Below are 26,835 nucleotides of genomic sequence, written 5' to 3'. Positions count from 1 at the left end.
TGCGGCTGCGCCGGCGTCTCGGGCTCCGAGGCCGCGGTGCCGCGGATCTTTTGTTTCCCCGCGGGGCTCTGAGCCGCATCGTCTGTCAAGTGCCGAGCCGGAGCCGGAGTGCGTCCGAGCCGAGGGCCGAGTCGGAGTGGGTCCCGACTGCCAGCGCCGGGAGGGTGCCGCGGGGGACGCCGAGGGAGCGCGCCGCTGCGTCCGCCGGCCTGTGGGACTGGGACCCGGCCCGGGCCTGCCCGATGGGGCGCGCGGCCCCGGCGAGGAGCCCGCGCCTCCGGCCCCGCGTACGCGGCCCGCCGGCCTCCCGCGCCTCCGCCTGAGGCCAGCGCACCCCGGAGCACCGCCCCCGGGCCCGCGCCCCCGGCCCGCGCGCGCCATGGAGCCGGGCCGCGGCGGCGGCGTCGAGACCGTGGGCAAGTTCGAGTTCTCCCGCAAGGACCTGATTGGACACGGCGCCTTCGCGGTGGTCTTCAAGGGTCGCCACCGTGAGGTGGGTGAAGCTCCCGGGGGACCCCCGCAGTCCGGGACCCCAGCCCGACTTTCCTTACCCACGGAAATCCGTAGAGGGACCCAGTTCAGGACCCCAGCCCCGGAAACCCACCTGCTACCCTAGCTCCAGAAGCCAGGAGACGCCAGCCCAGCACTCTCTAGCCCTGAAGAGTCAGACCAGTCCTGGGAACCTGGCCTGGGACTCCATCCGCTTAGGTTCCAGGCCCAGCTGAGAGAGCCTACCTGCCTGCCTCTGGCAGCCTCCCATGCCACGACCCTTGGAACAGCCAGCCACCTTAGGCCATCAATGTGTTCCCAGCTTGGGGGGCAGAGGGAGGGGTGTTCTCAGCCCTGAAGTTCTACGTTTGGCTTTTCAGAAGCACGACTTGGAGGTGGCCGTCAAATGCATTAACAAGAAGAACCTTGCCAAGTCCCAGACACTGCTGGGAAAGGAAATCAAAATCCTGAAGGTGAGCCAGCACCTCGAGGGAGGGGGAGAGAGGGTGGGCCAGCTCTTGTCTCGCTCATGAGAAACTTGGATTTGTGTCCTAGGAACTAAAGCACGAAAACATTGTGGCGTTGTATGACTTCCAGGTAAGGCCGGGAGGCTTGCTGCTGTGGGGCTTGGGGGAGGGGTGATGTTATTCTTGCAGGTGACCCATTCACAGCCTCAGGCTCTAGGTTGCCAGGGCCTGGAGCCCCCAGTGACAGTTAGTGGCTTTAGACTAGTGTGGTGTAGGTGAGAGGAGCTGGGGTTCCGTATGTGGTGTCTCTGGCTTGCGCATCTCTGAAGCCCTACAGGGCCCTGGAGACCCATGTCTGGTCTAAGTTTGTCTTAGGTCTTGTGCACCCCGACACCCACGGTTGTCTGTTGCCTGAATGGGGAAGGAAGGCAGGCGGGCATGAAACACTAGTGTTGGATCGCTGGCGATTGTATTGCTCAGATCGTGTGTGGTTCGGGTTTACCGTATCCTGGTGCTGAGGGCCCTTTCCTGTCTACACTGTGTGACCCAGTGGCCCTTACTGCATCTGGTGTCCCTGGCAGGCCCACCTGTCTGGGCTGGCGGGTTTGTTTGTTGACATTGCTTCAGCGGCCTGGCATTGGCCAGCCCACTCCTGCGTCAGAGGCTGGGAGGGGGAGGGGCTGCTGGAGATTCCTTCTCGCGGGCGGTTGGGGCTGGGCCCACTGGACCCAGTCGCAGGATGCCGCCGCCGCCGCCGCCTCACTACTGGCAGCCTCAGCAAGCAAGCCAGCTGACCAGTCAGCCTCAGTGTTGCCCTCCAGGTCCCCCAGCCCAGTGATGGCAGGGGCTGGAGGCCCTGGATGCCCCGTGTGGGGACCAGGAACCCTAGGTGCTGGTCCCCGAGCAAAGTGCTGACTAATGATTTTGAAACCTGTTTACTGGGGCCACGGGACCAGCCCTGGCTGAGGGAAGTTCCCAGCGGGCAGCTGTGTTTTGTTGGCCTCCTACCCTCCTCCCTTCCTTCCTTCCTTCCTTCCTTCCTTCCTTCCTTTCTTCTCTCCCCTGCTCCTCTTCCAGCTTTACCTTGGAGGCTGTGACCTGTCATGAGGTGACCGTGGGCAGGGCCTAGGTCCAGTGTGACAAGGAGTACCTGGCAACAGCTGGAGACATTGTGTTCTGGGTCCAGAAGGTTGTCCTCTGCTGCCTGCCTTTCCTCCCTTCCCCAGGCTTCTTCCTCCCCCTGTCCCCGGTGCTCTGGGCAGGACCACATCAGTACAGTCGATGAGCTTCTTGGAAGACCCAGGGCTGAGTAGATGACATGACCTTCATAGGGACTCACCCTGGCCCTCATCCCACCTTGTGGTCTCCGCCAGGTTCCCACAGTTCCAGGCCTGGTCATTTCCATGGTTGTCTTCAGAACTGGACAGATAGTTGGTTAGAACCTCTGCAGATTTGAGGCCTGGCCGGCTCTGGTGTCCACTCCTCTGCTTCATCCAGTTGGCCACCTGATGGAGGACCTCTGCCATTTCCTCCAGTATTGGCCAGGCTGTGGCTTCCTCTGCCCAAAGGAAGTGCTGAGAAATGCCAGTCCCTGTCCTCTCCCTTGGATTCCAGGCTATCACCCCATGGCCTGGGGGTTGTTGCTCTGTATCCTTGATATTTGTTTAAGATACACACTTTGGCCAGAGAGAAAGATGATTTGGCCGAGAAAGCTCTCCCAGTACTGCAGAAGGATCTGGAAAAAAAATATACACAAGTCTTTCTCCAGTCCTTGAGCAGATGGAGGCCTGCTGTTCTTTCTTCTCTTAGGCATCTCCACAGTTTTTGGATTGCCCCCTGGAGATGTGTACCTTTCCTACCATACTATCCCCATTGTCCTCCATGGTCTCTTGGAGAAGGCAGGACGCCAGAGTTTCTTGTCACACACTGATGTCTGCCCTGCCCTGAAGAATCACACTTGCTTCTTTATTGGAATGATGCTTGCAGGCTCAGGGCTCAGAGCGGGGCTGCAGTGAAGCAGCGCCTGTGCTGCAGCCCTGGCTCTCCTGTCAGGTCGCAGGTCGAGGCAGTAGGAACACAGGGGGTATTTGCTGCCGTCTCTGCTGCTGTGGTTATTTAAGGCCGTGTGGTGCCCGGGCCTTGACTGTCTGTGGTTCATTGTACTAGCCTAACCCCTCCTGAGGGACACAAGCTATTCCAGGATTCTGGCAAGTCAAAATGTGGTCATGACTGGCCTTGGGCATTTTGGCTAGGAAGGAGGTGTAGATGGATTCCTAGAAGTTGGAGCCGTGGGCAAGAGTTGTACATACTGTAGTTTGAGTGATTGTTGTCAAATTGCCCCCCAGAGAGAGAATGCCGATGGTCATCTGGCAGTTGTCCATTACCTGAGGGTGTATTGGCTCAAACCTCATCTCAGTCAAATCGTACCAGGGTTTTTTTTCTTTTTAAAGATTTATTTATTTATGTATATATGTGTGAGTATATGTCTCATGTGTGCTGGTGCCTTTGGAGGTCAGAAGAGGACGTTACATCTCTTGTAGCTGGAGTTACCGTTGTGAGTTACCTGAGGAGGATACTGGGTACTAGAACATGGGTCTTCTGCAAGAGCAAAATATGCCCCCTCCCCTTTTATAAATATATAATTTATTTTAATTTTATGTTCATTGGTGTTATGGCTGCATGTATGTCTGTGTGAGGGTGTCAGAAGCCCTGGAACTGGAGTTACAGACAGGTGTGAGCTGTCATGTGAGTGCAGAGATTTGAACTTAGATCTTCTGGAAGAGCAGCCAGTGCTCTTGACTGCTGAGACATCTCTGCAGCCCCAGCAAAATATGTCTTAACTGCTGAGATCTCATAGCCCTCATCTTGAGTAGTGGTAAACAGATCTACTTTTGTCTCCCATGTTGGAAGCAGGGTTCAGTAATTCCTGGTGGTCTGGCCCTGAGCCCTAAGCCCTGAAGCCTGTCTCCAGGTGTTGCTTAGCTGTGTCCTTCCATATGAGACCTCTCCATGTCTGCTTTTTTACCTGTGAAAGACCAGGGTCTGTGGTGACAACCTGAGTTAAAGTTCTTAGAGCTGTACTTACTTGGTGCTGTCTATCTATGCAGATGGTTTTGTTGTTTTTTCCCGATTTTTAGCCTTGGCTGTCCTAAAATTAGCTCTGTAGGCCTGACTGGGCTCACACAGGTGCTGGGATCAAAGGCACGCCCCACCACCCTGTTTATGCAAATGTTTCTTATGTGTATGGGCTTTCTATAAAAGAAAGGAGTTCTTCTGTAATAGGCTACACAGTCGTCTCCCCTCCCCCTTGTTTTCTTTTGTTCCTTTGAGACGAGGACTCACTCTACCATCGGGCTAACCTGGTGCTCACTGTGTATCCAGTCTGGCCTCAAACACTTGGCAGAAGCAGGTTAAGGGAGGGGAAGTTTATTTTGGCTACAGGTTCTAGTTCATCATAGCAAGAAAGGCAGGGTTCATAGTGGTGGGGAAGTTGTTGATTCTCACACGTTGGCCAGTGAGGGAAGCAGAGAGCTCAGACTTCAAGTGGCCTGGCTATAACGTCCTCCAGCCATGCTTTTAGCCATGAGGGTTCCACAGTGCCACAAACTGGGGACCAAGTGTTTAAACATGTGAACCTGTGGTGGCATTGAAACCATAACACCTGGCCAGGGGTAGGGTACACTCCTCTAATCTTAGCACTTGGGAGGCAGAGGCAGGCAGAGAGCTCTTGAGTTCTAGGATAGCCTGGTCTACATGAGTTCCAGGGCAGTCAAAGCTACATAGTGAGACCCTGTCTCAAAAAAAAAAAAAGACAAACAAAAAACATAACACAAACTCTTCTTTTATTTGGTAGTGCTGGTAGTTGAACCTAGGGACCTGAGCATGCTTACCTCACACTCTTACAGAGTTAAACCTCTAACTCCCTGCACTTCCCACCAGAGGTTTGGGGAGGCAGCTGGAACACATGGCCTTCACCAAGGGCAGAATGGGCTCTCTCCTCATCCAGCATTCAATGTCTAGAAGACTTACTCTTGCTCTGGGAGAGAGGGTCAGAATCATAATATCAGGCCATAGATGTAGGCTCAGTCCTTGCCTGCTTGACAGCCTTACTGCTGATGACTCCCTGGAGGCTAGTACGCTGTCTGGCCGGTTCTCTGAAGCCCTACACCTTGCCAGGTTGCCCAGAGGTGACTCACATGGACCTTGAAGACAGACTAGCTCTGAGTTCTTCTGTCTGGGTTAGGGGAGTGTCTGTATTCATCACTGGCCTGTGATGTGGGTTTGGTCATGACCTTCCCACCCACAGTGAAGATAGTGTTTTGTCAGTGGACCAGATAGAGATAGGCCAGGATTCAGATAAGTCTGCAGTCTGTATACCTACAAAATTGAATGTGCTTTCTCTCTCCCTTCCTTTCCTTTACTCCTCCTCCTCCCTTTTTTTTTTTTTTTTTTTTTTTTTTTTTGTTTCTTGAGATAGGTTTATTCTTGCTGGTTGACTGGCCTGGAGCTCAGTGTGTAAACTAGGCTGGCCCTGAATTCATAGAATTCTGCCTGCCTCTGCCTTCCCAGGGCTGGGATCAAAGGCATACACTACCACACCCACCAGTCACCACACCCAGCTCTTTCTTTGTCTTTTGAATGAGGGTCTCCTGTAGCCTAGCCCCAGGCTAGCCTTAAACTTGAATTTCTGATCTCCATCCTCCTCCTCATATACCAATGAGCATATCAAGCTTTCAGACTAGGTTTTGATGCATAGCTTTAGCTGTCATTAAACTTGTGATCCTCCTACCTCATCCTACTAGGTGCTGGGATTACAGGTGTCGCCAACATTCCTAGCTTGTTTCTTTATTTTAAAGTATTTTATTTTCATATCTATGGATGCTTTGCCTGAAAAAAATATATATATATGTATACATATGTGTGTGTGTATGTGTATGTGTGTGTACCACTTGCATGCTTGGTGTCTGTGAAAGGCAGAAGAGGGTGTTGGATTCCCTGGAACTGGAATTACAGATGGTTGTGATGTGTGATGTGGGTGCTGGAAATCAAACCCTGGTCCTCCAGAAGAGCAGCCAGTGCTCTTAAACACTGAACTATCTCTTCAGCCAGCCCATATGGTTCTTTGTTTAAAATGTTTTTTCAACCTTTGCCTATGTTATAGGAGGGGTCATGCATGTGTCACAGTGCCTATGTGAAGGTCGGAGGACAACTTTGGAGGTGATTTTGCTGCTATGGTTCTGGGGACTCTAAATTCAGGTTGTCAGGCTTGGTGGTAGGCAGCTTTACCCATAGGGCCAACTTGCTGAGCTCCCACTTTATTTTTTAATTTTTATTTCTTTTAAAGATTTGTTTTGCCAGGTGGTGGTGGCGCACGCTTTTAATCCCAGCACTTGGGAGGCAGAGCCAGGCGGATCTCTGTGAGTTCAAGGCCAGCCTGGGCTACCAAGTGAATTCCAGGAAAGGCACAAAGCTACACAGAGAAACTCTGTCTCGAAAAAAAAAAAAAAAAAAAAAAAGATTTGTTTTTATTTTGTGTGTGTTTTCCCTGCACGTATTACGTGTAGTATGTGTGTGCAGTGTCCACTGAAGCCATAGGGAGTTGGATCCCCTGGAGCTTGAGTTATAGGCAGTTTGAACCATCATGTGGGTGCTGTGAATCAAACCCAGGTCCTCTGCAAGAGCAACCAGTGACTTAACTGATAAACCATCTCTCCAGATCCCTAACCCCCTCCCTGCTTTATCTTTTTAAGTCCAAAATATGGGGGTTGATGTTGAACCAAGAATTGAAGGAGGCACATGTCACAGGGGTGTGGAGACTAGTCATCATTCAGAAACTACTAGAAGACTGGAGTTTTAAATTTTTGGTGTGGGGGCAGACATATTCAACATGTGGAAGTCAGGATAATTTGGCAGAAGTTGGTGTCTCTATCAGATAGGTCCCAGGAATCAAACTCAGGTTGTCAGGCTTGGTGATCAACACTTCTACCTGCTGGACCAAGGTTTTTTACCTTTTGAATTGTGGATGACATAAAAATATGGAGGTTGCAAGGCTGATGAAATACACCCTAAAGGCCATGGCTGTGTAGGATAGATACCATGTTCTAGAGACTGCCTGCCCTCTCCTCCTGTCCTGTGTGGCTCTGGTCTCCTGGCTGGCTGGTTTGTGTACTTCCTGCAAGTAGACTGACTTTTCTGTTGAGGGGAGCTTTCTGTTTTTTTCAGGGGAGTCAGTAACTTCTGACTGTGCACTATCTGTAGTGGTCGGAATTGCTGTAGCTGGACTACAGGACTATGGTCCTGGAGAGGAACTATTATAATATATTGAGTTGTATTCCCAAGGGTCCACTCTGTGTTCTCTTGCACTATTTGTGGCTTCTCACAGAGGGGTCTGACTATCCCTAGCAGGAGTTGATACATGGCAGTAGGCTTGGAGCCCTACCTAGACACAAGGACGCCTCCTCCAAGAGGCCAGCCTGCTGGAGCCCAGTGTGGCAGAGTGGACCTTCCTTACCCCAGTACTGTGAGCTGGCCCTGCCTTTGTCAGATGTCCCGAAGAGCACAACATTTTCTGTGCCTGTGGCCCTGCCACCTTCTGCAGTCCAGAAGCCTGGCTGCTCAGGAGTTAATTGGGTCAGTGCATGTCACCCGCCTGCCAGACCCAGCTTGAGATCACCAGACCAGAGGAGAGCAGGCAGAGGGTGGAGAGCTGGGATCCTATTAAGCAAAAGATCTCAGTGTCTGGGGCGGGGCAGCTTCCTACGTGCCTAGATGCCCGTGCAGCTTCCCCGGATGCTGGACTCTTAGGCCAGCGGTGGTGCACCCCCGAGAGTAGCAGACCCAGCTCCTACAGGAGTGCTGAGTCTGTTCTCCCTCTTAAGTTTTCTTTGCTCTTGTGAGTTTCTGTGCACAGGGAGGGAGCTCAACAAGGGAGTGTCTGTCTCCAAGACTTGCTTTGCCCTGCTGTTAGCTGTGAATTGTCCACTGGCCACTCTCTACTACCTTCCGCTCTTCATGAGGGCTAGGTGATGGGACCTGACTGGCAGAGTGGCAATATTGGGAGCCTAGGGCATTCCCCATCATGGTGAAGACTGCCTGCCACCCTGTGTGGGAGGCTGTGATGAGAAAGCTATTCCTGAGAAGGACTGCTGTCTGCTCAGTATCCTGGAGTGTGTGCTAGGGAAGCAGTCTTGGCCTGCAAGGTTCCCGAAGGGTCTTGTGGGGTCCCTAGAGTTTGCAGAAACCAATTGAGCAGAGCAGAGGCTGGAGAGGTGGTTCTGGGTGAGCTCAAGGTAGGTTGTGACAGGGCATTACTGTGGCCATGCTTTGGCCTCTGCCTGCTACCCATATTCCTAGGGAGGGTAGCTTCATTGTAATGGAGGGGTTAGGTCCGAGTGGGCTGTTTCCCTTTAAAAGCTCCTGCCTGGAGGCCCTTCTTGCTTTGTGGTTTACCCCAGCTCCCTCCAGGCTGGAGACAGCGTGGCCCTGCTCTGGAGGCGGGCAGTAGAGTTCCAACTTGATTGGCGCTGGTTGGGTATTGGCTTAGGCAGGGAGATGGGAGATGGTATGAAAGCCAGCCTGCCTGGGCGAGCCCTGCTGCTCCACAGAGCTGGGCATGTCCCTTGGTTTCTTGGGCCTTGGCTTGCTCATTTGTGAAACTGGCTGGGGAACATCCTTGTGCCTGGTATTCTGTGGGGCTCAGAAGTTGAGCACAGAGGCAGGAGAGTAGAAGGAGCAGGTTTGAGAGGGTTTGTTGAGATGGTGCTACCAGTGGGGGACTAAGGCCACAGCTCAGGCCTGGTGGGAGCACTCACTGTCAGATGGAAGTCTGGCTCTCTTGGGACAGTCGCAGGTCAGAGTGGGACAGCAAGCTGGATAATATGAATTGATTTTACCCCACTATACCCTGTGCCCTTTGGGGTCTCTTAGCACCACCTTCTGGGAAGGACTGAACAGGGTCTGGCCGCTGACTGTGTGCAGATGCTGAAGTCCCATGGTTCACTGGCAGCTCTGCCTCTAAGGAGGCAGGAGGCACGATGCTGTGTGTCAGCGAGGACAGGCTTAGGGGTACTGGGTTAGTAGCTCTGAAAGAGGTGTCCCATCTTTGTCTTTCCAGATCTTTTGTCTGTCCTTGTCACTGTCCCTGCTTGTCCTGGCTGGGTGGATGAGTTTGGGGCTCTGGGACAGATCATGCCCCAGGGAACTGTGCTAATGATAAGGAGAGGCCTAGGTCTCTACCTGCCACCCTCTGTGTGTGTTCACAGCAAGTGGCCCCAGCAGCCTCCCTTGGGCTTGGGCTGCAGGCTGAAGCGGCTGAGACAGGCCCTTTGATACAGAAGGAGCGGGTGTGAGCAGCAGTGGCTATTTATGGGTCCTTATCTCTGCCACCTTTGCTGGGCCCTGAGTCAAACTGAAAGGGCGTCAGGCTGTCCCTTCATTTTGGTCCCTATCCTACCTTCTTCTTTGTCCCTCTTTCCTGGTCCTGTCCCTCCATCCTGGGTCCCTAACCTCCTTCCTAGTTGTTCCTGAGCCTTCCTTTGTGGCTCAGATTGGGGACTCTACAGAGCATCACCTGCCCCAGAGTCTCTATCTCCTGCAGCGGGCCTGGAAGGCAAAGAGAGGTGGGAGTGGAGCCAAATGCGGCTAAGCCAGAGCTCCTCATCTGGGGAGGGCAGGTAAGTTCAGGCAGGGACTGGGGGTCTTGAGTATACCGGCCTTGGTGAAGCAGTCTAGGCCTGTATTTTTTTTTTTTTTTTTTTTTTTTAAATAGCCTCCCACCTGGCCTACACCCAGTTTGTAATCTTGGGAACACAGCTGGAATGGGACAGCCGGGCTGCCTGAACACACTTCTTAGCTCCCCAACCTCTCTGGTGCAGTTCTGGGGCACATGGGTGGGCTCTTTGCACATCCCAGGTGTCCAGATGTTTTGTGTTTGTCACTCGTCGGGTGTTCATGTGTAAGCATTAGTCATAGGGACTGGGAGGCTGGGTAGGAGGTGGGAGTCCTTGGAGTCTCAGTACATGTTTGGGGTAGCTGACTTGTGGGGCAGGTGGCCATTGGTTACTGTGGTGGGGTCATCTGGGGCCTAGGGTGTCTGTCCCATCTAGCCCTCACAGGCTATCAGAAGGGTTCTTTCTGCAGTCCCCTCTTGGTCTAGGCCCTGGAAGAGATTTGAGGAACCTTCTATATATTTCTCTATCTGCAGCTGAGTTCCTGAGGATCAGGGAGTGCATCGTCCTTGAGTGCTGTGGGAATGGGGTGGGACCTTTGTTTTCTTGCCATGGGCCCTTTTCCTGTGGTTTCTAAGGCCTGTTCCACCCATCTGGCAGCTATATTGCATGGATCATGCTGCCTGAGAAAGAATTGCAGGTTGCTTAGACCCAGCCTGGCTGGCTTGATCCCCCAGGTCCCAAGTTTCTTGTTAATGAAACAGGTGAGAACGGTGGTGGTTACAGCTTTGAGGAGTGATTCGCCATGGGAGGCACCACAGTTTGGGGCCTGGCCCTATCAGATGGGTAGTCCCTGTTCACACCAAGCTGAGTTATCCTCTGAGACTTGATTAGACAAGGAAACATACTGGTACCCGGGTGAGGGTCTGTCTGAGCTTGAGAGAGGTCTGTGGGGGAGGGGACCACGACACGTCCCTCCTGCGGAGAGTCTGTTAGCCACTAAAGCCCCACAAGGCAGGATCAGAACAGCTGCAGGCCTCCTTGTTGCTGACTCAGCCCGACAGTACCAGCCTATAATCTGTTGGCATTGTGGACTCCAGAACTGGGAGCTGAGCCTAAGAGTCAAGGTCAGCTCCCTTTGAACAGGAGCCACCTTCATAGGTAGTGGTCCATGTGCAAGTCAACCTTTTCTTACCCTGAACCTTATAAAGATCCTCAGACCTGGGTAGGGTCTGAGACACTGAGGCCTCATTGGTATGACCATGAAACAAGTACTCATCTCCCAAGCCACTTGCCACAGTTGTCTTCCTGTCTCCTAATCTTGGCCACAGAGGACACCTAGACCTGGCAATGTTCATTCTGCCTCAAACCTTGTAGGTAGATGACATGTTGAGAGTACCAGTGGTCCCAAGTGCCAAGGGCTCTTCCAAGTAATGTCTCATGAGAGAATATGCAGGGTACACTCCCATCTCAAATGGCTTGTTCTGTCTTACAGGAAATGGCCAATTCTGTCTACCTGGTCATGGAGGTGAGTTCCCATGGGGCCAGAGCAAGCACAGGGCCCAGAGGGATGGGCAGAGGGATAGGGGTGGATGGGTATAAGCATGCACTATTGACATTCCTAGCTGGGATTTTAGGATACCTATATTGGACAAGGTCCAAGGAACAGATACTGGGTTAAGGAGTCTGTTTAAGGCTGGAGGGTCTTTGGCCAATGTTCTGATGGTGTGTCCCTGGTCTTTTGCAGTATTGTAATGGTGGAGACCTGGCTGACTATCTGCACAGTGAGTAGGCACACCCCAACTGGATACTGCTGCTAGCCTAAGATGCTGCCAGCTTGATTTGCTTCCTGCTTTGGGACTGTATAGAAGGGAGCCCAGCTCTTTCAGGCCCTTAGGCCTCACCACCCTCAGCTATTTATGGAGTGTCTCCCACATGCTGGGTGGGTGGCTTAAGCAGAATAGTCAGGTTCTGCTATTTTGGTGGCGATGAGGACACAAGCAGGATAGGTGGGTCGGAGTGAGCACTGGCAGGGAGGTTATGCGGATTTCATGGTGGGGGTAGCTTTTGTATGTGTGGAGTTGAGCCAAGAGATCTCTGAGTGTGTCTGGTGGGTAGAGACTAACGAGAGAGGCGCTCCCAGCAGACCAAGGAAGCTTTGGGCAGCGGGAGAGCTCAGGACCCACGAAAGACAGCAGGTGGGTGGATGGTGAAGAGCAGAGTGAGGGCATTGACACCTCGTCCACGGAGCTCTGAGGGTCTGAGAGAGGCAAGTGGTGACAACGCGGGGACCTTGGCCCAAGGCCTGGAAGGACACAGTGGCTGACCAAGATTGTAATTCGGAATGCTTCACCTTGGCAAACACAAAGCAGGAAACGGTGGGGACTGATAGCTCAAAGCTGCCCCTCCCAGGTATGCCTGCCGTCTCAGGCTGAAGGGAGTGACCCTACTCAGTCTTCTTTTCAGAGTGGGGACTCTAGGGTCCTAAGTACCGCCTAGCAAACCTCCCGAGCATTCCCCAGAGGGATGCGGGCATTTTGAGCAGCCCTCTGTCCTTTGGGTCTTTCCTCTGCTGGAGCCTTTGGACACCACCCCAGACTGGGACACTAGCTTCTTGTTGAGCCATCAGAGCAGACCCTGGGTTCAGGAGGGCCGCCTGCTTGGTCTGCTGGGATGAGTCAGCAGTGGCGTAGATGTGGGGATGCTGTCTTTAGGCTCCCGGCCTTAGATGCAGTGGCCTGTCCGCTCACTGCATGCTCAAGTTCACGTGGCTGAGCCGTGCTAAGCTTTGCCTGCCCAGTATTTGCTCTTGTCTCCTGGGGCAGCACGCTGCACCCATGACCTTCAGTAGTTGGGTGGTTCCTGGCAACATCCCAGGCTCTACAGGTGTTAGGTTGGCCCTAGGCCAGACTCAAATGTCACCTGTCTGTGGAGGAGGAGAGGGTGAGCAGGCCAGTCCAGGGCTGACTTTTGAGTGTCTCAGGTGCTCACAGACCTCTAAGCATGTGTGTGTGTGTGTGAGCTCGTGTAGGCTCCTTGACTAGCCACCTGTCAAGTGACTGGGCTGTGGTGAGTGGGCGTCCCAACAAAAAGGATTGGGTGGTCCAGACTGGATCTGAAGTGAACGTTTGTTCTGTTGGTATTGCCAAATGTCTATATCTAAGGTGTACATGTTTTGGTGTCTGCCTGCCAAGCTCTGGGTGGGTGGTCCTTGCCCTCTCACTTTTCAGACCTGGTCACCAGTGAGGTGCCATTTGCTATGGCTCCTACCTGGGAGGGAGTTAGCTGGTTATCAGACATTTCTACACTGAAATACTGTTGGTGAAGCCTGTGCCCCATCTAGCCTGAGTGTAGAGCTACTCACTGTTTGTTTTCATTTGTTTGTTTGTTTATGAGACAAGGTTTAGCTGTGTAGCCTTGACTGTCCTGGAGCTCTCTCTGTAGACAGGCTGGTCTCCAGCTCCCAGAGATCTGCCTGCGTCCGCCTCCCAGGTGCTGGGATTAAAGGGACACAGGCACCATCACTGCCCAGACAAACAAAAAAACTTTTATTTTTATGTGTATGTATGTATGTATGTATGTATGTATGTATGTATGTATGTATGTGGACCACATTTGTGCCTGGCACCTGACAGAGGGTTCCAGAACCCCTGGTATTGGAGTTATAGATGGTTGTGAGCAACCGTGTGGTTGATGGGAACCAAACCAGGTCTTCTGCAAGAACAGCAAGTGCTCTTAACTGCTGAGCCATCTCTCTAGTCCCTGTCTCCACTTTCACTTATGCTTACTTTTTGGAGGCCACTGTGGACTAGGAGGCAAAAGACCTGTCCCAGAACTAGGGACAAAGCCTGGTGATTGATTGCCTAGCACAGGGATGTAGAAGATTCAAGGAGGTGTCAATGGAGAAGTGGAAACCAAGACAAGTAGAGTGCTATCAGAAGCACCAAGAGCTAGCAGTTAGGGCTTGAGGTGGAGGGGAGTCCTACAAGGATGTATGGGATGAGGTGCAGGTGGACTTTGTGGTTGGAATAAGAAAGGATCAGCTTCTGGAGGTTGCAAGACAAGTTGGCCTTGGTGCCCAGTGGCTAGCAGAATGTACTGGCCCTGTGCACTAGAGGGTCTGAGGAGTGGCATTGGTGCTAAGCCCCTGAGCTTGTCTTTCCACACAGCCATGTACACTCAAGACCATGGTGTCCCGAGTCCTCTGAGACTGCCTTTTCTTACAGCCATGCGCACACTGAGTGAAGACACTGTCAGGCTGTTCCTGCAGCAGATTGCAGGCGCCATGCAGCTGTTACACAGCAAGGGCATCATCCACCGAGATCTGAAGCCCCAGAACATTCTGCTGTCCAATCCTGGGGGTCGCCGAGCAAACCCTAGTAACATCCGAGTCAAGATTGGTGAGACCCGTTGGGGTGGTGGCTGCCTGAGAGACTGCAGCAGGGGACCCTGCCCAGAGCAATTTCAGCTCAGACAATCTGGGTGCTTCTCCTACAGCTGACTTTGGATTTGCCCGGTACCTCCAGAGCAACATGATGGCAGCCACACTCTGCGGTTCTCCTATGTACATGGTACGTGCCCACTCATGGTCCAGGACTGTGGGGCGGGGCGGGGCGGGGCGGGGCAGTACCATTTTGTCATGTCAAAACTGGTTGGTTATTGCTCTGATAGTGTGGGTTGGTTGCTTGATACCTGGCAGATGTCTGCTCCAATTGGCTGGTGCCTGGCACCTGTTACTGGTTATTGCCTACTGTACAGTAGTGCTGATCTGTGTTGTCACCCTGTAGGCCCCTGAGGTCATCATGTCCCAGCACTATGATGGGAAGGCTGACCTATGGAGCATCGGCACCATTGTCTACCAGTGTCTGACAGGGAAGGCCCCATTTCAGGTAAGTGAGCCCCATGACACTAAGGTCTTAGTGAGTTCCCAAAGCCCGAGAGGGTAGGGGTCAGTTTGGGCGGCATTTGGGGTGGTGTCCCCAGCATGGAAGAGTACAGGGTTGCCAGATGGGGAATCAGTTTGAGGTTATAGGTATGAGCTTGGTGGCTATCCTGCATCCTCTAGGTGAAAGCTCTTGCCATACCCTATTCCAGGGGTCACTGAAAATACTGCGTTTCCTTAAGAGTCAGGTAGCCCTTAGGCCCTGCCCAGTCACCCCTGATCTCTGCCACACAGGTACTTCCTGCCTAGCAGAACAGTCCTCTTATCTAGGGCTTAGGCCATACCTCTCTGCTTAGTAAATTAAGGGTCACCTCTGCGATGACCCCATCAGAGGTCAGTGTCATGTCTCAATATGGACCCTCCACCCACCCTTGCTTGCTTCTATTTTTTTTTTTTTTTTTGGTTTTTCGAGACAAGGTTTCTCTGTGTAGCTTTGCGCCTTTCCTGGAACTCACTTGGTAGCCCAGGCTGGCCTTGAACTCACAGAGATCCACCTGGCTCTGCCTCCCGAGTGCTAGGATTAAAGGCGTGCGCCACCACCGCCTGGCCTTGCTTGCTTCTAAAGCAGCTGTTAGCCCATGTGCAGGTTGCAGGTGCCCAAACCTGGAAGCACAGTCTGCATCAAGGGGAATTTGAGAACCCAGGGCTGTGTCTGCCTTAACAAGACATGGTGTTGATGCCTGCAGTGACCCCAAGTTGATAGGCCTAGCATAGTTCCAATTGCCAACATTGACTGTTCCGGTTAAGAACTAACCCCACTCCCTATCTGGGATGTCAGCCCCTGAGCCTCCCAAGTGTGTCCCCAACGGGTGCTCCGTATGCCCTGGTCAGCCTTGGAGTATATACCCAGCCCTGGCCACCCTTTCCTCAGTTGTAGGGTCTGGTGACTCCCTCTGTCCCACCTGCCTTGCCCTGGTCCTTGTGTGCCTCACGGGATGGCTGGGGACGAAGGCACTTGAGAGGCAGTGGTAGGTGGCAGGACTCTGAGGTAGCAGGTACTCCACAGGATTGAACTTTTTCATTGCTATTCCAACAGGCCAGCAGCCCTCAGGACCTGCGCCTGTTTTATGAGAAAAACAAGACACTAGTTCCTGCGTAAGCAACCCTCCATCCTCTGCAGGGCGGGTCTACCCCGGCACCCCACAACCCTTACTCAAACTCATCCTCTCTTTCTCCCAGCATCCCGCGGGAGACATCAGCTCCCCTGAGGCAGCTGCTCCTGGCGTTGTTGCAGCGCAACCACAAGGACCGCATGGACTTTGGTGAGCACAGGCCACCTGGCACCCTTACGTTAGCTGGCCTCAGTGAGCATCCCAGCACCCATGGCCTGCCATCTGCTGTCAGCCTCCAGGGCCGGCCACAGTGCCCTGGGCTCCTCCTACCCTCAGCAAGGCCAGCAGAATGGACCCTGCTGAAATGGGGGTCAGATGTTCCCAGAGCCACCCTCTGGGGCCCTGACTCTGCCCAGGTAGCTGGGGCCTGGCCTTGACACCCAGGGCTCTGTGGTTAGGCTGTCGGGGTCACGGGCACCAAGATAATTCACTCTTTTTATCCACAGATGAATTTTTCCATCACCCTTTCTTAGATGCCAGCACCACCATCAAGAAGTGTGAGTCTCTGGAGGTCCTGGGCACAGACAGGGCTTGTGACATGTTCCCCATGTCTATAGGTGCCACATGCTATTTTGGGAGACACTTTGGGAAAGTGGGGGGCACTGGAGGTACCACTGATGCTGGCTGCTTGTCTCTGTGGTGAGAACTGGAGTACTTGGGCCAGTCAAAAGCAGCCACGTCCCCAGAGCTGCAGTGGCTCCAGCAGCGTGCATACTGACCCACGTTCCTCTTGCAGCCCCACCTGTGCCTGTGCCCTCGTATCCAAGCTCAGGGTCTGGCAGCAGCTCTAGCAGTAGCTCTGCATCACACCTGGCCTCCCCGCCGGTGAGTTGGCTTCCTGGGTTTCTCTTGGGCCATGGAATGCATAGTGATGGGTGTGCATAAATAGGTGAAGCTGCCTCTGGTCCTTACATGCTTTAGTCATGGTCTGTGTAGCCTGTGTCCTGCTTGACTAGGGAAGGGATCCACGCTCTCACTGATGCCCAGTGACAGTGCCAGGTCTGTTGGTCATGCCTGTATGGGACTTGAGCCCTATCGGAATGTTCATTCGTGTTTGGTTGAGCAGTAATAAGCTAGTGTTTGGGTTTGGCCCATAGTTGGGAGCAGGTTCTGTGGTCTGTGTCTGGTGGTGAGGGCTCCTTCTGGGTGGTGCTCATTCCGTGAAAAGTAAGCCTGTGCCAAGCATTGCCACCTGCTCTGGAGTCTGGAGAGGTGTCGACATGGTGCCTGCTTGGTGTGGTTGGCAGTGGCAGCTTCCTCACAGGGACACTACTCTATGTCCCCTGGTTACTAGATAGAAGTGGAGAGGTGGGGTGAAGAAGGGTGAATGGTGAACACTGTTCCAGACAGAGGTGGATTCTTCATGAATGGCTAAGAGCCGCAGGCTCCCAAGCAGTATGTGTATAAACTCCTGGCACTAACCCTAAAGAGGGACTTGCCTTTGATGTTTTAGAGAGGTGGCTCAGAGGTTAAGAGCACTGGCTGCTCTTCCAGAGATCCCCAATTCAATTCCCAGCAACCAGATGATGGCTCACAACCATCCATAATAGAGATGGCGCCCTCTTCTGGCCGGCAAGCATACATGCAGGCAGAACACTGTATATGTAATAAATAAACAATCTTAAAAAAAGAAAGAAAAGAGAAAGATCTGCTCTGCTGCAGAGAATGTCTAAGCCCAGCCCCCTTGCTTAGCACTGTGGGCCGGAGCACCACTGTGGCCTGCGCTGTTCTTGGGGAGGTTGATTGCCTGTGGGCTCAGTTCATAAGCCCTGCTCTGTTTTGCAGTCCTTGGGGGAGATGCCGCAGCTACAGAAGACCCTTACCTCCCCAGCCGACGCTGCTGGCTTTCTGCAGGGTTCCCGGGACTCTGGGGGAAGCAGCAAAGACTCCTGTGACACAGACGACTTTGTCATGGTCCCAGCCCAGTTTCCAGGTCAGGTCCCACTACACAGGCAGGCAAACTCCCATACAGTGTTGGTTGGGGGAGTATAAGGGTGTATCAGACAACTGGGTACTTCCACATGCATGTGGCCATGGGGTTCAGACCTGACTTCCTATAGGCAATTGGAATGGGTTTCTAGAGCCCTGAACTTTCTGGGGAAGATGTCATCACCACAGGTGTATCTGGAGAGCCTTGTGCCCAGGTTCCAGAGCATAAAAAAGGGACGTGGGTGGTCCATGTAGTGTCTGTACAACACATAGCTGGTACAGAAGGGCTGCCACCCCAGTGTCCACTTTTGTCCTGGAGTAGACTGCCCTTGCACTGGGACCCCACAAAGCCACTGTGTTAGCAATTAACTGCGCTGCCGAGACATCACTCTGGGGAGAACAGGGACGTTGGACAGAGCACAGAGAGACAGAGAGGGGGTTAGGTGAGCCAAGGAAGGCAGGAGGCACCTTGGTCAGATGATTTCTTCTTCCACAGGTGACCTAGTAGCTGAGGCAGCCATTGCCAAGCCCCCACCTGACAGTCTGCTGTGTAGTGGGTGAGTAAGTCTCTTTTGATGTCTGCTCAGAGATAAACCGGGCCTTTGGGTCTTGGCCTGGAATAGGCCATTTGGGAAGGACCAAGGCTGCTGGGCCCCCTTAGGGAAGCCTGGTGAGGGAGTTTAGGGTCTGGATGCATCTGTCTAAAGGTGTCTGTCCTTCTGCCACCAGGAGCTCGCTGGTGGCCTCTGCTGGCCTAGAGAGCCATGGTCGCACCCCGTCTCCCTCTCCAACCTGCAGCAGTTCTCCCAGTCCCTCGGGGTAAGCATAGATGGTCACCAGGGACCCTCAGCGTCATGGCCACCTCTCTTGATCTATTGTGTCTAAAGGTCCTGTATTCGATCAGACTTGGCCAGACATAGCAATATGGATGTCCCACTGAAGGGCTGTTGTTGATGTGTGGCTGGACTGATGAGGGGACCAACTGAGGATACTGCCTACAGGGTCTTCTCTAGATTAGGTTGTTGGAGCACCTTTGGGGGTCACGCAGACACATTGTGCAGGGGGTACAGGTGAAGCCAGCTCTTCAGGCCTGGGCGGCAAAGCTGAGACCTCTCTCCCCAAATGTGTCTGGGCCCGAGCCTCTCCCAGTGCTGTCTACAGCGGCTACCCTCTCTCCACAGCCGGCCTGGCCCCTTCTCCAGCAACAGGTGTGGTGCCTCGGTCCCCATTCCCGTCCCCACTCAGGTGCATAACTACCAGCGCATCGAGCAGAATCTGCAGTCGCCCACTCAGCACCAGGCAGCCCGGTCAGTGCCCCAGCTTCAGTGAGCCTTGCCGCAGCTGTCCTGTGACAGTCATGGAGTGTGTAGAACTCTGTAACTGCTAGGGGCTCCTGGGCTCATAAAACCCATCTTGTTGGCAAGATGTGTTTGGTAGACTAAAGTAAATGTTGGGGGTTGGATGAGTGTTTCCATAGCAGCTATAGAAGGCGATTTGGGTTAGCAGTTACAGTGCCTGTAAGCCAGAACAGCCAAGGAAACGCTGAGTAACATCAAGGGGCCCTCAGTGATGTTGACGAGACCTCATGTGCCCTGACTATGTGCAGGTCCTCTGCCATCAGAAGGTCAGGTAGCACCAGCCCCCTGGGCTTTGCTCGGGCCAGCCCATCTCCCCCCTCCCACACTGATGGAGCCATGCTGGCCAGGAAGCTGTCATTAGGAGGTGGCCGTCCTTATACACCCTCTCCCCAAGGTAAGTCTATGTGGGGATGAGAACCGGTGGGCATTCCTTTCTCATCTGAGGGGGTGGGGTGGATGTAGTGACCCCTCTATTTGCTGTGGTCTGATGTAGCCACCTTTTCAGTGGGAACCATCCCTGAGCGGCCCGGCTGGAACAGAGTGCCCTCCCCACAAGGAGCTGATACGCGAGCTGGCAGATCACCACGACCAGGTAGGTGTGGGCACAGCCCCTGGCCTGAGCGTCTGTAGGGCAGACCTGAAGGATAGCTGGGGTCTCCTTCCTGTTGTTGAGGCTCCTGCTCTTAGGGAGAAAGTAGGAAGTACTGTGAAATAGTCTGGCATCAACCTTTGGATCACAGAGGGTGCCCCCTGCCGCTCAGTTCCGTGTACTCCACAGCTGTGTGGCTTTGGACAGATTGCTAGGCCCTCTGTGCCTCTGCTCCATGGAGGCTTCCCAAGGTCGCTGTAAGAGTTCTTGTGTTCTCGAGTGAAGTGTCCAGAATGATTGCCACAGAGACCTAGAGTGGGGCAGTGCCTTGCTTGGTACTTTCCCAGTGTGCCCAGCTCAGGACCCTGTCTCTGTCCCTGTCCCCAGGCTCCTCTGTGCCTGAGCACTCTCCACGGACCACTGGGCTGGGCTGCCGCCTGCACAGCGCCCCCAACCTGTCTGACTTCCATGTTGTGCGCCCCAAGCTGCCCAAGCCCCCAACAGACCCACTGGGAGCCACCTTCAGCCCACCCCAGGCCAGCGCACCCCAGCCATGCCCGGGGCTACAGTCTTGCCGGCCACTGCGTGGCTCACCTAAGCTGCCTGACTTCCTACAGCGGAGTCCCCTACCCCCCATCCTAGGCTCCCCCACCAAGGTAATGTCTGGGCTAACTTCAAGGAGGGCCTGAGCTCTGGTGAAGGAGATGGGGTGGGAAAGGACCTGGTCTCTGTGTCTTGGCCGCCTGTTGGGCTTCACCCTCAAGCTGCTTCCCTGGAGGTGCCCAGCAGGGGTTTCGGGAAGGTGATTTTCGGAGATGGCTTCTCACCTTTACTTCGTAAGGCCTCACGGAATGGGGACTACCGGCTTCCCTGATAGGCCGGGCAGTTCATTGGGAAGAAAGCCCGGGCCCCATGTCTCTTCTAGGCCATGGCTGCTTCCCTGTGGTAGTGTGGCACCACAAGTTTTTTTCCTAGGATGAAATGGCTTGGTTTGAGTATAGGGAAGAAATCTCAGACTAGGCATGATGGCACATACCTATAAGCCCAGCTTTTGGGAGGGTCTGAATGTTGAATGGGCTGTTTGGTAAGACTCCATTTCAAAAAATGTCACAAGTCCAGTGTGTGACTTAGAGACATGGTGTAGTTCTCTCTCTGTTAGCTTTCCTTTTGGAAAAGGGGGCCCCACACAGCAGCTGCCACCTCATGTTGTAAGAGCCTGTACATACGTCCTCAGTGCCTGATCTAGAGGGACAGATGTCCTCAGGGGCTCCATCCTGGGCTGTGGGTTCTGAGGTGGACCTTCTCAGTGCTGTCCTTCCCTCCTAGGCGGGGTCCTCATTTGACTTCCCGAAAGCTCCCAGCTCTCAGAATTTGCTGACCCTGTTGGCTCGGCAGGGTGTAGTAATGACACCCCCTCGGAACCGCACACTGCCTGACCTCTCAGAGGCGGGTCCTTTTCAGGGCCAGCAGATGGGCTCTGGCCTGCGGCCTGCTGAAGACACCAGGGGCCCCTTTGGCCGGTAAGTGGGGTGGGAGGGCTGTGCTCAGGAGCTGACCTCCCTATCGTTCCTGACCAGAGTCACCACCGAGTGCACCGGCTGCCCAGCGAGGCAGGTGCTGGGAATTGGCGGTGGGCCCTTGCAGCCCAGCCTGTTTTCCGTGTTTGAAAAGGAAGTGAGTTAGAGAACTACAGCCCCTCAGGACTAGCCTGAGGTGTGGTTGTGTGCAGAAATGGGGCCCCAGCTGCTGAGCCGGAGCCCTCCCCACACACACTGCCTCCCCATTCCTGCCGCCTCAGGTCCTTCAGCACCAGCCGTCTTACGGATCTGCTGCTTAAGGCTGCATTTGGGACGCAGGCCTCGGACTCAGGCAGCACTGACAGCTTGCAGGAGAAGCCCATGGAGATCGGTATGTGAGGGCCTGTGGGGGTGTTGTGGGGAGTCTGGCCCCAGCCTCGTCCCTGAGCCTGCCTTGTTCTTTAGCTCCCTCTGCTGGTTTTGGAGGGATCCTGCATCCAGGAGCCCGTGCTGGAGGGGCCAGCAGCCCAGCACCTGTGGTGTTCACCGTGGGCTCCCCACCCAGTGGTACCACACCACCCCAGGGCACCCGCACCAGAATGTTCTCAGGTGAGGGCTATGCCAAGTAAGAGCAGCATCTTGGGATGGGGATTCTTGAATGCAAAATCCCTGTTGTGTAGCATAGTCCTGAAGATCCATTTTTATAAAGTCTGTGGCATTCCCAGCATGTACATGGAGCAGGGGTGGTGCCCAAGATGCTGGTCTCTGTGTCCATCTGTCCTGAAAGGGGCCAGTCTTTGTTGTCTGGGAGTCCTGGTTCCAGAATAGATCCAGAATTTCACAATGATGGCAATGGTTGCCTTGCCTTACCTATACCACCCAGTTTTGCACATGGCTTCCCTGCCTTCTCTGGGCAGATGTGGGTTTAAGTACTAGGAGCTAGAGTACTCCAAGATGGAGCCCCAGGGGTGCTGGCACCTTTGACTTGTCATGTTCCCTATTGAAACATCAGGATAAGGAAGAATGTGAACTGAGGCACATCTGAACTCTAGAGATGGAGTTCAGAGGGCCAGAGATTGCAGGGTGAAAAGCAGGCAAGCTGCCTGTCCCTTACCAGCCATCTACCTACAGTGGGCTCTTCCAGCTCCCTGGGCTCTGCCGGCTCTTCCTCTGCCCGCCACTTAGTACCTGGGGCCTGTGGTGAGGCCCCTGAGCTTTCTGCCCCAGGCCACTGCTGTAGCCTTGCTGACCCCCTTGCTGCCAACTTGGAGGGGGCTGTGACATTCGAGGCTCCTGACCTCCCAGAAGAGACCCTCATGGAGGTGAGGCTTGTGGGGAGGTGACAAGCATGGGTGCTCCCTTCTGACTTGCCTGCTTAATACTTGAGGGGTGGGGTGGGGGGAGGTGCCCCTTTGGCAGATCAACCTTTCAGCCCTGCTACATACACTTGTATGTCCCAGGCTCTGACCTTTATTGCTTCCTCAGCAAGAGCACACGGAGACCCTACACAATCTGCGCTTCACACTTGCATTTGCACAGCAAATTCTGGAGATTGCAGCCCTGAAGGGTAGTGCCAGTGAGGCGGCCGGGGGCCCTGAATACCAGCTTCAGGAAAGTGTGGTGGCTGACCAGATCAGCCAGTTGAGCCGCGACTGGGGGTAGGTGTTGCCTGGGGACTGAGAAGGCAGCTCCTGGGCATTGCTGACTGGCTCTGACCCGTTTGTCGCCCTCTAGCTTTGCAGAACAGCTGGTACTATACTTGAAGGTGGCCGAGCTTCTATCCTCGGGCATACAGACTGCCATTGACCAGATCCGAGCTGGCAAGCTCTGCCTTTCATCCACTGTGAAGCAGGGTGAGGATGTGGTGCTGGGGTAAGAGTGAGCAAGCCACCCTGAGAGAGAGAGGGCAGAGAAGGCCACATGGGTAGGCCTAGGCCACACCAGAGGGCAGTTGGCAGAATGGGTACACAGGGCCTGGCCTCCTGGTTTACCCAGGACAGAGCTATTTGGACCGATGTTGATCTTGCTGCATTGGGCTGGGGACAGCTGGGGCCTGTGGCTGCTGTGCAGGTGGAACATCCCCTTTACTCACATGTTTCCAGCCCTATATGGGGGTCCTATACTCCTGTGGGCCTGAAATGACTGACTCTTCTACCCTAGTGGTACGCAGACTAAATGAGCTGTATAAGGCCAGTGTGGTGTCCTGTCAGGGCCTCAATTTACGGCTTCAGCGCTTCTTTTTGGACAAACAACGGCTGCTGGATGGGATCCATGGTGTCACCGCTGAGCGGCTTATCCTTAGCCACGCCGTGCAGATGGTATGGGGCAGTCTGTGTTATTTGTCTGGTGGGGCTTGGGATACTGTTCCTAGGGTACTGGCAGGTGCTAGAGGTCTCTGACGTTAGGTGATGCTCTGCCCAGCAGGAGCTGGGGCTTCCCATGAACTGGCACAGTGCCCTGTCCACTGTGTGGCTTATCAGTTCAGGGAGTGTCCTAGCCATCCTCCCTGAGATTCAGTCTCCTCCATAAACGTGTAGATCATAGCCCCAGGCAGGGCTTCTGCTTTGAGATTATTCTGTTCCTCGCCTACGAGGAATACATCTGCCAAACTGTGCTCCCTTCTCAGGTGGGACGACACGATGGGTGCCCTGCACACTGCCCCTGGGGCCACTGATGGTGCTGGCGTTGGGTTTGGTTGGGTTTGGTTGTTGTATCCAGCCAAGCAGATAGCACAGTGGCCACCATGCAGGCAGGTCACCTGCTCTATGAGTATCTGTAGCTAATTCCTTAATTCTTTAGCCATCCCCAGGACATTAGCCATTCTTTTTTTTTTTTTTTTTTTTTTTTTTCTAGACAGGGTTTCTGTGTGTAGCCCTGACTGCCCTTGAACTTGCCAGGCTGGCCTCAAACTCAGAGATCCGCTTGACTCTGCCTTCCAAGTGCTAGGATTAAAGGCATGTGTACCACCACCACCACCACCACCACCACCACCACCACCACCACCACCACCACCACCTGGCTAATAATTAGCCATTCTTTCATGCTCACTACAGATGAACTTGAGTCAATCACAGTGTGCAGTGTGCTGAGCATTCAGGCCACTCCTGCCTTGCTCTGGCCCTGCTCAGCTCTGCCTTTGTCTACAGGTGCAATCTGCTGCCCTGGATGAGATGTTCCAGCACCGAGAGGGCTGTGTACCACGCTATCACAAAGCCTTGCTACTGCTGGAGGGGCTACAGCACACACTCACGGACCAGGCGGACATTGAGAACATTGCCAAGTGTGAGTGTCCTTCCCTGGCAGCCTGAGTGGGGTGGTAGGTGTGACCTCCCCACCTCATGCTCCCTCTTCCACAGGCAAGCTGTGCATTGAGCGGAGACTCTCGGCCCTGCTGAGTGGCATCTGTGCCTGACTGCTTGCTACCAGTCTGCTGTGCCCTTGGAGTCCAGTCCCCTCTGCCACCCTGCAGGGTAGGGTCTGAAACCTGGCAGACTGTCCTTCCTGACACTGATCTGATGGTGCTGAGACTGCTGCCAGCCACGTCCAGCAGGAATGCTACATGGTGGACCTGTATAGGCTGATGCAACTCTTGCTTCCTAGGCTGCCAGTCTCTGCTGGTAGATGGACGTCAAAGTGCCAGGGACAGCTCCCTTGCCCACTGGGACAGGAGTTTCTGAGCATATCCTTCCCAGCTGTCTCCCTTGGCAGGCAGGTGTGGCGCTGAGAGGTGGTAGGCTGGTGAGCGTGGGCACCTGCCACCTGCAGAGCCCACAGCAGCCCCATGGACAGGCAAGGCCCTGAGACTGTTGCTGACTCGAAGCCAAAGCGAGCTTTTTCTCACAGCTCACTTGCCCCTTTGTCCAGGAAAAAAGGGTGTGGCCTTTTGGCCTCCTGATATCTCTAGGAACCTCTCCCTCTGAGGCTACCCACCCAGCTTTGTAAGTCACCGGAGCACTTTATGCAGACAGAGACTGGAGAACCTCAGCCAGCCCCTCAGACTGCTGGGAACCCGCCTCCCGTTCCTGGCTCTTGCTCTCCAAGATGCTGTACAGATGCAGACCATGTCTACGTGTATAAATAGCCCAGTGTGCACCTCCACCTGTGTCTGGTCTTTGGAGGAAAACACAGGCTTGCCTCCTAGGGGAGAAACAGTCCTCCTGTTTAAATGTTCATTAGGGACAGTCATTGTGAAGCACCATGCTTTTTAAACTCAGAACTTCCACACTTTACTCCTAAAATGTATTACCCTCACCCTCCAAACTCATTTTTTCTTTAAAAAGGAAAGTTAAGATGTTTAAGAATTGGAAGGGTGGGGTGGGGAAGGCAGAGCATTGCTCTGAATGTTTCCGATGGAGGAGATGGTACCCTTGTGTGGCTAAGGGTGAGGTGAGGCTACCTGCTGTGGTGTTGTGTGCATGTGTGAGTGTGTGGCTGGCTGTTTCTATCAACTGCCCCTGTTCGATGGCAGAAAAGGCAGTGCCCAGATGCCGTCCTCCCCATGCAGCGGGCAGGTGTGGGTGAGAAATGACATATGCAAAAATGTCTCCCTTGGAGCCCTCCTGTCAGTCTGGCTCCTGTGCTTGATGGCCTTCAGGATCTGTGCTGAGGCTTGTCTTCCAGGCTCCAGGGTGGACACAAGCCAATACCTTCCCAGCCTTCCCAGTCTGCTGGTCCTTGTCACTGCTCTGTCCATGCATACTTGAAAGTATCTGGGTGTCCACAAGGCAGGCCTGGGTTGCTGTCCCCCAACAATGTTCAGAGTTATAGACTATACACACACACCACTTTTTTTTAGTGTTTTTTTTGTTTTGTTTTTTGTTTGTTTGTTTTTTTTTTTTTTTTTTTTTTTTTTTTTTGCAATACTTGAAATATTGCCACTGTGCTTGGACATACAGAAAAGCAGATCTCTAAGACTAGCCTCTCTAGTCACCCCATGACCTCCCTTGCATGTAACATGTTGTATTTATTGCTTTGTGGCCAACTGGAATCCAGAGCCACCAGGGAGGCTGGCGCAGGGCTCCTTACCTACCACCTGGTTCCTAATGGCTGCTGGGTGGCTGTGTATGCGTGTGGCTGGCTGTGTGGCACAAGCCAAACCTGCTCTCCAAAGCAGGGCTCAGCCTGTCAGTTTTAAGATGAATTTTGTGTGAGTCCACCTCTTTTGCGTTTCACTGTGTCATATCAGTTTAAGAAAATAAAATTTGGAATTACTGACGTGGTGTCATTGTTTGTCCAGGCATGCTGCTGTCGGTCCTGCCTTTGGGCCCATATTTGCAAGCTGTCTTTCCCTATAGGGCTTTATGGTGCCAGTGGCCGCCTACTCAGCTTTGGGAGCAAACCCCAGCTTGAACCAGGGATAATTAGGTGGATCCATTGTGTATCCCAGGAAAAAACAGTTCACACTGGGCCAGGGGAGAATCCAGAGAAGGCAGGTCAATTCTCTAGGCCATGTGAGAACACCAGCTTTCGGTTCCTTTGGAGATGCACCAGGTTGAAGGTTTTACATATGTGAGGCTCATGTTTCCTGCAAGGACTCCTCTGACTGCTAATAGAGTGGTAGCATCTGTGTTCCTACTGTCAGCAGGAACTTGGATATGCACCTTCCCCACTTTGCAGAAATTCCTAGGCTCAAATGATCTTCTTTCCCCTGCCTCAGACTTAGGAGTAGCTGGGACTGTGGGGTACACTCCATCACCCAAAAGGCCTCAGCCAAAAAGAGCCTTTAGTTCCTGTCCCAGCCAGCCATATCACTTCTTGGGATAAAAG

General features: G+C 53.7%; 1 protein-coding gene across 4 annotated transcripts; it reads left to right on the top strand.

The window, feature by feature from the left end:
* On the top strand, positions 1 to 26,283 carry Ulk1 (unc-51 like autophagy activating kinase 1). Of its 4 annotated transcripts, none has more exons than XM_076560976.1 (28): positions 1 to 493; positions 870 to 962; positions 1,045 to 1,086; positions 11,118 to 11,150; positions 11,370 to 11,406; positions 13,849 to 14,022; positions 14,120 to 14,193; positions 14,410 to 14,511; positions 15,601 to 15,659; positions 15,744 to 15,826; positions 16,123 to 16,173; positions 16,413 to 16,501; positions 17,462 to 17,609; positions 18,102 to 18,162; positions 18,335 to 18,424; positions 18,787 to 18,912; positions 19,212 to 19,357; positions 19,457 to 19,555; positions 19,940 to 20,208; positions 20,879 to 21,072; positions 21,351 to 21,460; positions 21,535 to 21,678; positions 22,201 to 22,391; positions 22,555 to 22,727; positions 22,804 to 22,922; positions 23,230 to 23,387; positions 24,216 to 24,351; positions 24,426 to 26,283. In XM_076560976.1, exons 1-28 carry the CDS (start codon positions 380 to 382, stop codon positions 24,479 to 24,481), a joined length of 3,171 nt encoding a protein of 1,056 aa, XP_076417091.1. In that variant the 5' UTR covers positions 1 to 379; the 3' UTR covers positions 24,482 to 26,283. The 4 variants fall into 4 exon arrangements, with proteins under 4 accessions (XP_076417091.1, XP_076417090.1, XP_076417089.1 ...); XM_076560974.1 differs by having other exon boundaries at positions 243 to 493; positions 19,469 to 19,555; XM_076560975.1 differs by lacking the exon at positions 18,335 to 18,424 and having other exon boundaries at positions 242 to 493.
* The last annotated feature ends 552 nt before the right edge of the window (positions 26,284 to 26,835 follow it).

The sequence above is a fragment of the Peromyscus maniculatus genome, chromosome 23 (genome assembly GCF_049852395.1).
Source record: "Peromyscus maniculatus bairdii isolate BWxNUB_F1_BW_parent chromosome 23, HU_Pman_BW_mat_3.1, whole genome shotgun sequence".
Taxonomy (NCBI): Eukaryota; Metazoa; Chordata; class Mammalia; order Rodentia; family Cricetidae; genus Peromyscus; species Peromyscus maniculatus.
The sequence above is the reverse complement of the archived record's forward strand: the minus strand, read 5'-3'. Positions and strand labels throughout refer to the sequence as shown.

Bases quoted from the DNA above. Each gene is read 5' to 3' on its own strand.
- Ulk1 (XM_076560976.1), top strand. From the start codon at position 380: ATGGAGCCGGGCCGCGGCGGCGGCGTCGAGACCGTGGGCAAGTTCGAG. The intron at 22,392-22,554 runs GTGAGGCTTGTG...TTGCTTCCTCAG, and splicing joins CAGAAGAGACCCTCATGGAG to CAAGAGCACACGGAGACCCT. The intron at 22,923-23,229 runs GTGAGGATGTGG...CTTCTACCCTAG, and splicing joins TTCATCCACTGTGAAGCAGG to TGGTACGCAGACTAAATGAG.